General features: G+C 42.2%; 1 protein-coding gene across 1 annotated transcript in view; it reads left to right on the top strand.

Moving 5' to 3' along the window:
• Nucleotides 1-3,251: 3,251 nt before the first annotated feature.
• CD8A (CD8 subunit alpha) overlaps nt 3,252-9,260 on the top strand; it is a 40,479-nt gene continuing 34,470 nt past the window's right edge. Inside the window, exon 1 of the mRNA XM_069744938.1 lies at nt 3,252-3,348. Coding sequence (XP_069601039.1) covers nt 3,288-3,348 — 61 coding nt within the window. The 5' untranslated portion in view covers nt 3,252-3,287. The remainder of the gene's footprint in view (nt 3,349-9,260) is intronic.

Here is a 9,260-nt window from a genome sequence, read left to right as displayed (position 1 = left end):
ACATTTGGAGAAGCCAGGTTGGGTCAATCAGGTCACCTGGCCACATACTTCAATGGACTGTCAGCTTGTTGTTACTTCCTCTCTGTGGAGCTAGTCAGTCCTGGAAGCCCCAAAGTCACAGCTGCACTAATACTGGCAAGCCAGTGGAAGGCTGAGACTGTAATTTGCACCATCTTGTGTATTTTCTGGCATTATTCTATACTAGCTATTGAACCCGTACTATGCCCGGGTGGCGAGCATTTATATTGGTATATGGTCTCCATCCTGGTATGTGCTGCTCCATCCTGCGTCCCCATCCTGTCATGTGCTGCTCCATCCTGCGTCCCCATCCTGTCATGTGCTGCTCCATCCTGCGCCCCCATTCTGTCATGTGCTGCTCCCATCCTGCGCCCCCGTTCTGTCATGTGCTGCTCCCATCCTGCGCCCCCGTTCTGTCATGTGCTGCTCCTATCCTGCACCTCCATTCTGTCATTTGCTGATCCCATCCTGTCATGTGCTGCTCCCATCCTGCGCCCCGTTCTGTCATGTGCTGCTCCCATCCTGTGCCCCCGTTCTGTCATGTGCTGCTCCCATCCTGCGCCCCCGTTCTGTCATGTGCTGCTCCCATCCTGCGCCCCCGTTCTGTCATATGCTGCTCCCATCCTGCGCCCCCGTTCTGTCATGTGCTGCTCCCATCCTGTGCCTCCATTCTGTCATTTGCTGCTCCCATCCTGTCATGTGCTGCTCCCATCCTGCGCCCCCGTTCTGTCATGTGCTGCTCCCATCCTGCGCCCCCGTTCTGTCATGTGCTGCTCCCATCCTGCGCCCCCGTTCTGTCATGTGCTGCTCCCATCCTGCGCCCCCGTTCTGTCATGTGCTGCTCCCATCCTGCGCCCCCGTTCTGTCATTTGCTGCTCCCATCCTGTCATGTGCTGCTCCCATTCTGCGCCCCCATTCTGTCATGTGCTGCTGCCATCCTGCACCCCCGTTCTGTCATGTGCTGCTCCCATCCTGCGCCCCCGTTCTGTCATGTGGAATGGCGTAAGTAACAAATAGCTGTGGCATGAAGTGCCACAGCCTCATGCCACAGCAATTTGTTACTTGCGCCACCTGATTCCTGTCCGCCGCCATTTTCTTGGTCCTCCTGCTGGCGGAATCGGCGCCTGCACAGTCCGCACTTTCCGGCGCCATTTTCTTGAACACACACCTGCAGTGTGTCTTCAAGAAAATGGTGCCGGCACTTTGTCTTCAAGAAAATGGCGCCGGAAAGCGCGGACTGCGCAGGCGCCGATTCCAGCAGCAGGACCAAGAAAATGGCGGCGGAAAGGAATCAAGTGGCGTAAATAACAAATTGCTGTGGCATGAAGTGCCACAGCTTCATGCCACAGCAATTTGTTACTTACGCCATTCCTTTCCGCCCATTTTCTTCGTCCTCCTGCTGCTGGAATCGGTGCCTGCGCAGTCCATGCTTTCCGGCGCCATTTTCTTGAAGACACACCTGCAGTGTGTCTTCAAGAAAATGGCGTCGGCAGTGTGTCTTCAAGAAAATGGCACCGGAAAGCGCGGACTGCGCAGGCGCCGATTCCGGCAGCAGGACCAAGAAAATGGCGGCGGAAAGGAATCAGGTGGCGTAAATAACAAATTGCTGTGGCATGAAGTGCCACAGCTTCATGCCACAGCAATTTGTTACTTACGCCATTCCTTTCCGCCCATTTTCTTCGTCCTCCTGCTGCCGGAATCGGCGCCTGCACAGTTCGCGCTTTCCGGCGCCATTTTCTTGAAGACACACCTGCAGTGGAGCCGGAGTGTCTTCAAGAAAATGGCGCCGGAAAGCGCGGACTGCGCAGGCGCCGATTCCGGCAGCAGGAATCAGCGCCTGCGCAGTCTGCGCTTTCCGGCGCCATTTTCTTGAAGAAACACCTGCAGTGGAGCCGGAGTGTGTCTTCAAGAAAATGGCGCCGGAAAGCGCGGACTGCGCAGGCGCCGATTCCGGCAGCAGGAATCAGCGCCTGCGCAGTCTGCGCTTTCCGGCGCCATTTTCTTGAAGAAACACCTGCAGTGGAGCCGGAGTGTGTCTTCAAGAAAATGGCGCCGGAAAGCGCGGACTGCGCAGGCGCCGATTCCTGCTGCCGGAATCGGCGCCTGCGCAGCCCGCGCTTTCCGGCGCCATTTTCTTGAAGACACACCTGCAGTGGAGCCGGAGTGTGTCTTCAAGAAAATGGCGCCGGAAAGCGCGGACTGTGCAGGCGCCGATACGTGCTGCCGGAATCGGCGCCTGCGCAGTCCGCACTTTCCGGCGCCATTTTCTTGAAGACACACCTGCAATGGAGCCAGAGTGTGTCTTCAAAAAAATGGCGCCGGAAAGCGCGGACTGCGCAGGCGCCGATTCCGGCAGCAGGAATCGGCGCCTGCGCAGTCCGCGCTTTCCGGCGCCATTTTCTTGAAGACACACTCCAGGTCCTCTGCCTGTGACTGGTCAGAGGGCGGCTCCGGCACGCATTAAGCGCGTCCTCGCGCCCTCTGAACTGTCACAGCAGAGGAGCGGGGAGACGGAGCCGCACGCAATGCTGGAACGGGGAAAGGTGAATATACTTACCCTCCTGGCGGTCCCTGACTCTCCGGTGGAGATCGCGGTATGCGTTCAGTGCTTACGCATACCGCGATCTCCTGGGAGCGTTACTCTGTGGGGGCCAGACTGCGCCGGCGCTTGCGCCTGCGCAGTCTATAAAGGCTTCGGACAGAGTGACGCTCCCAGCGTTATATTATAGATGTTAATGTCTGTTGTTGGTTCACTAAAGTATTGCCACACTGTTTTACCCTCACCCTGTGCTGTCTGAGTAGTATTCTACCGACGGGAAAGGAGTATTGGCGTTCAGTGGGATGAGCCCTAGTCCATGAAGCCTTTATAAAAGCTAGCAAGGCCATGGACGAGAGCACCCATTGACCCTTGTGTTTCCACACGTATGTTTACTTAACCATTAGGAATCTAAGTGATCTCTGTCTCTAGCCAATAATTTTCATAACTTTCTCCAGCTTCCAAATAATCCTCGATGGATCAAATTGTACAACTCCTTTAAGCTACTTTTAATTATGGTCCATCTATTTAGAAGACTATAGATTACAGTATTATTCTCAGGTCTTTGCTGATGGACAGAAGACTATTTTATGCTCCGTGTAGTATGTTTCACTTGTTTTCAGCATTATTAATCTTCCTTTTGTGTGTGAGTCTGACATCACATCCTCTCTGCTGCCGAGACCCCAAGTGTGTGAATCTTGTGCTGACAGTTAGTGAGGACTGAAGCCCTGTAATGGTCTCTCACACTATGTTACCCATAACCTTCCTTCCAATTCTTCTCTGCCTCTTCCTATGTAAGTCACATTGATAATTATTAATTTCCATAATTATTTTGTAGAAATCTAATTTTCTTTTTCATAATCGAAGCTCATGATAGAGAATTCAACATGTTGTTTGTGTTTTTTTAATGTATGTGTGGTTTTTGTATTAGTTTTATTTTTTTTTATCAACATCATTCTAAGTATTATATACTTCAAAGTAAGCTATTGCAAAGAATAATTTCCAAAAATCTATAAAATGGCCTAAAGTTCTAACCTTGTGAAATGTCCATTAGATGTCTGTAATTATCTATATTAAGAAATGTTTAAGCAGCAAGAATTTAATGGATCATTGTCCAGTGAAAGATGCATTTTAGATAAATATTTTGGGGTCATAAAAATATTTTTTACATATTGTATTTAAATTTAAATAAATTATTATTAGTGCGCTATGGAAAGTAGAAAAAAATGTTGTTTTTTTTCTTTTCATTGCATCGATTATTAATTTTTATATACAGTAAATTAATAATGTTTTTAATTTTTCAGCAGCCACATTATAATAATGATGATGTTTACTATTATTTTTAGTATTTTGTGTATTAGTCACTATTAATTATATAAAATTATATAAATGAATATTTCATCGGAAAGAGAGGGCTAAACACGGCAACTCGGAGACAGTCGGTAAGTCTCCCGTTACATTGTCGATCAAGACCTCCAGTTTGGCAGATTTCAGGCCTATATAACATGGTTGATTTTTTTTTTTTTTTTTCTGATTGGTTTATCAAAAAAGAGTCACAGTCATTCAAAATTTATATACAGACACCCTAGAAAGCCATAATAAATCAATAAATTTATTATTGATCTTTGACTCCTGCCCGTAATTCTGATATGAAGACATCAGCTCCATTCACTATGAACTGTAAAAATTATGATAATTACAGACATAATAATCTATACAATTTCTTACAACAAAAAGTAAAAAAAATTTACAGACAGGGGGAAACATTCCCTATTTTGTCAGACTGTCCAGGGAATTCTGGAACTTGAATATATAAAGACAGTAAACATATAAGAGCCAGATTCGTTATTATCATTTGCACCTTTTTATCGTAGATTTTTCACCTGTTTTTCATTTGCAATCTTTGTTTTAATTTATTTTATTCCTCTTTTAATTTGCTTCTTTAGCCTATTTTATATGTGCTCGCCTACTTTCTGTTTATGTTCAGGACCGTGGGCGAAGTTGAGGGTTCCAAATGTTTTTGTTTGATTCATCAATTGCAAGATTTAAAAAAATAAATAAATCTAAACAATTTGGTCACGAATGTACTCTGGTGTTTCCCAGAGAACTTTTATGTTCAGATGAAATCTTTGCACAAAACTTTGCAACATTCAAATATCTGTGAACCACCAGCCATTTTAAATAATTTGATGCCAAAAATGTTAACAAATTTCATGAATTTAAAAAAAAAATGTGTAATGAAATTTTATTTAGTTTCCTAATAGGAAAGTTGTTCCATTAAAGAATGTGACGCGTGAGGGACTAAAGTTGTTAATACATGTTAGGTAACAGAAAGATTGTCAGCCAGACTGGCCAGATTTGGCCAAGCTTTGAGGAGGTGGTCTTGACCCTCACAATGGCAGATATTAAGGGGGAAAATGATTAAGCAAGTTCATTCTTTACTCCTGGTGGGATCGCGAGAAATAGCTCTGTTTTGGAGCTATGGATGCTTTCCTTAAAGCTGGCCTTAGCAGAACTACCAATCTGTTACGAGTCAGCTGAGAATACTACTACTCCAGCCAGAACCATTATTGGAACTGCCAATCAACTTTTTTTTTTATTTAATTAACTATTAACCCCTTCATGATCCAGGGTATTTTCCATTTTTCCGTGTTCGTTTTTTCGCTCCCCTCCTTCCCAGAGCCATAACTTTTTTTTATTTTTCCGTCAATATGGCCACGTGAGGGCTTATTTTTTGCCGGACAAGTTGTACTTTTGAACAACATCATTGATTTTAGCATGTCGTGTACTAGAAATCGGGAAAAAAAAACAAGTGCAGTGAAATTGCAATCCCACACTTGTTTTTTTGTTTGGCTTTTTTGCTAGGTTCACTAAATGCTAAAACTGACCTGTCATTATGACTCTCCAGGTCATTACGAGTTCATAGACACTAAACATTATCTAAATGGTAAAAAAAATTCCAAGCTTTGCTAAAAAAAATAATGTTTTAATGATATCATTTTGATGTAGATACGTTCTTTTGATCGCCTGTTATAGCATTTGAATGCAATGTCGTGGCGACCAAAAAAACGTAATTCTGGTGTTTTGAATTTTTTTTCTCACTACGCCGTTTAGCAATCAGGTTAATCCTTTTGTTATTGATAGATCAGGCGATTCTGAACGCGGCGATACCAAATATGTGTATATTTGGTTTTTTATTGTTTTATTTTGAATGGGGCGAAAGGGGGGTGATTTAAACTTTAATATTTTTAAAAACATTTTTTAAAACATTTTTTTTACTTTTGCCATGCTTCAATAGCCTCCATGGGAGGCTAGAAGCTGGCATAGCCTGATTGGCTCTACTACATAGGAGAGAAGCTCAGATCGCTCCTATATAGTAGAATTGCTGCATTGCTATGAGCATCGACCGCAGGGTGGCGCTCACAGCAATCCACCATCAACAACCATAGAGGTCCTCAATAGACCTCTGGTTGCTATGCCGATGCATCTCTGACCCCCGATCACGGGGTCAGCGATGCGTGCATTTCCAGTCCGATGGCCGAAAGTGCTAGTTAAATGCCGCTTTCAGCGTTTGACAGCGGCATTTAACTAGTTAATAGAAACGGGTGAATCACGATTCCACCCGCCGCTATTGCAGGCACATGTCAGCTGTTCAAAACAGCTGACATGTCCCTGCTTTGATGTGGGGTTAAAGGGGTTAAAGGGGTTAAAATTAGAAAATACATCTAAATACTTATTATATTTACATATAGGCTTTTCCTCAATAGATAATTTTTGGACTTGCATCCAAAAATTATCATTTCATAAATGGCAAATCTTCAATCACAATACCCTTTAGTCAGGTGTGAAAAATCAGAAAAAAATTAGAAACCCCAAGGTCCAAGATCACATTTGTCATCCTTTTATACCATTTCTGCTTCTATAGGAAACCTCCAGTGATTATGCTAATTTAAAATGATTTTTTGGGGACTGCTTTGTCAATACAATTGGTAAGAAATGCCAGGGACTAGGAGTGATCATGAAAACTACAGCATTTGCAAGACAATGTAGAGTTTTGGGTTGAACTTTGGCAACGCGATCTTTACAAATACAATTCAAAACTTCTGTGATAAGAAAACATAAAAGGTAAATGTAAAGTGCGAGTAGTTTTGTTTTTACTAAAACTCTGTTGTTTCTCAAACTGAGATGATTTCCGAGATGGGTGCATAGCCAAAAGAGCCAAGTATTTAGATAAATAGGGAACTTGTATGTGATAACTGTTGGCTGAAAATCAATGGAAGATCTCGGTGGTAGATAGACTTATTGGAAAATTTCAATGATTGTACTCCCTATTATTATTATTATTTATTTATTTATATAGCACCATTAATTCCATGGTTCTCTTCATGAGAAAGGGATTACATACAGGGTTATAGATATAGTTAACAGTACACAAATTTGCAATAACAGACTGGTACAGAGGGGAGAGGACCCTGTCCTTGCGGACTTACATTCTACGGGATACTGGGGAAGAGACAGAAGGTTGGTGGTGCAGCAGCTCGGTTGGTTGGTGAGGCGGCAGCTCTGGTGGTTGGTGAGGCGGCAGTTCGAGTGGTTGGCAAGGCGGCAGCTCGAATGGTTGGTGAGGCGGCAGCTCGGGTGGTTGGTGAGGCGGCTGCTCGGGTGGTTGGTTAAAATCATTGTCTGCTAATAAAGGTGTGGGTGGACCCTCAGCCACAGCGATGTCCATCAGAATTGGAGACTCTTACATAGTGACCCTCCATTTTGCCACTTTTGTTCCTTTCACTATGCATCCATATGTTCAATTAGGACATCAAGACAGACAAGATTTGCCGTCGCAAGACAATCCGTGTAAGTGTATGTGCACACAACACCTTTTAAACTCGGGTGAACCCGCTAGTTTTCCAAGCAGAAGAAAAGTCTGGAGTTGTTGTTTTTTTTTGCAGCAGTGTCTTTTGTGTGTTATTTTCAGTTGTTTCCTGAGGTTTTTTTTCCAACAGTTTTTGACATTGTCGTTTTTTTGGAGGGTTTTCCCATGGTTTTTGTGAAGTATTTTTCACTGTTATATTTCCAGTCGACAACAATTAAAAATTAAGAAACTAATAGAGATTTTTTAAGTAAAACCAATTGAAAAATGCTCCAAAAGAGGTCTAGGGGTCACGTTTTTCAGACACTTTTGACATTTCCTATTGACTTGTATTGTAAAGTAAGGAACGCCTTTCGAGGATGGACATGTGACTTCTTGTAAAAGTTTGCCTTTTTTAGAAACTTTAAGCTGTTAATTGACTTTCAAAAGCCTGAACATGTGCACAGTGAGTTGTTTGTATATAGAAATGTTTATTTTCATTGTTTGGGAGTCTGTGGGGTAAAGTTTCTCCCTGTGGAAAGTGACATGCCTGTGTGAGGAGACTTATAAGCCATGCAATGCTCTCTCTCTCTCTCTCTCTCTCTCTCTCAGAGGGCAAGAGGAAATTTGCATATTTTATTCTTTTGACATGTTTTTTTTCTGAGGTCAAATCTGCCTGAAAAAGTTGTTGTGTGCAAATACTCCACAAAACCATACATATACCATTGAAAACAATGATAAGAATCCATCTTTCCTCTTCTGTTGGGCAAATATTCCGCAAATCGGAGTAATTGCAAATTCTTTTATTTTGCCTCCTCTTTAGGGCATAGTATTAATTCTACTACTCCTCATAATCGTAATTTCAGAGCTAATTCATACCTGTCCATACCGAGGAATATTGTCTATAAATTCTTTTGTAATCTGGGTCATTTTTATCATTTTGCTTTTATGCATTTTGGAGACAGGAACTTTTTTTGGTCTTTTTTTAAGATAGCTATTTTTAGCTGTTTTTCTTAAAATCATGATGGTTCATTATTGTCTTTTCCATTGGATGCCTTCAATTAAATATTGAGTATATTTATCTCAGTCCCATAAAAAGGAGCAGAGCAGCCAATAGCTCCAGTTCCTTTTTTTATTAAAAAAAGAATAATAAAAGTAGCTTTTTTGCTTGTTGTTTTTTTCATTATTATTTTGCTACAGAATACACCAGTCATCCCAATCTACAGTATTAATTTATAGCTTATTTCTACACCAAATATATCTCTATTGATTAACATCTTGAAACTTACATTTCAGATTTATTTATTTTTACTATTATTATTTATTTTGCTTTTTTTTATCCTGAAGTTGGTTTTTCAGTTTTGATCTTTACATTTTTATTTGATCGTTTTTCCATTTTCGCATCTACGGATATGTCTATCCTTACCTTTCTATAAAACTCTTTAAGGATTGTAATTTCTTACTATACAACTTTAATCCATTCAATCGAGAGATGCTAATAAAACCATCCACAGGCTGCGATTTATATCACCATCACTGAGTGGTCACGTGTAGACATAAACATCTCCCGACAGAATATCACAAATTCGTGGGGGGTTTTTTGTTGTTTTTTCGCTCAGCTCTCACCACCTATCTTGGGCTATATTGAGTCAAAAAGAAGATAAAGAATAACACGTCATTACAGCCCGGTCCATTAGTAGTCCCCCTCTTCAACCCTTTGGACGCCCCCTCTAAACTCTGACACTACAGGGGGTTGTGGCTCCTGATCCCACCTGCTGATTATGATCGCAATACATAATAATACCATAAACAACCATAATAACACTAGTAATAATTAGATATTATTCTGATCACCAGTTT

Source organism: Ranitomeya imitator, chromosome 1, assembly GCF_032444005.1.
Source record: "Ranitomeya imitator isolate aRanImi1 chromosome 1, aRanImi1.pri, whole genome shotgun sequence".
NCBI classification, from domain to species: domain Eukaryota; kingdom Metazoa; phylum Chordata; class Amphibia; order Anura; family Dendrobatidae; genus Ranitomeya; species Ranitomeya imitator.
This window is presented reverse-complemented; position numbering and strand designations above follow the sequence as displayed.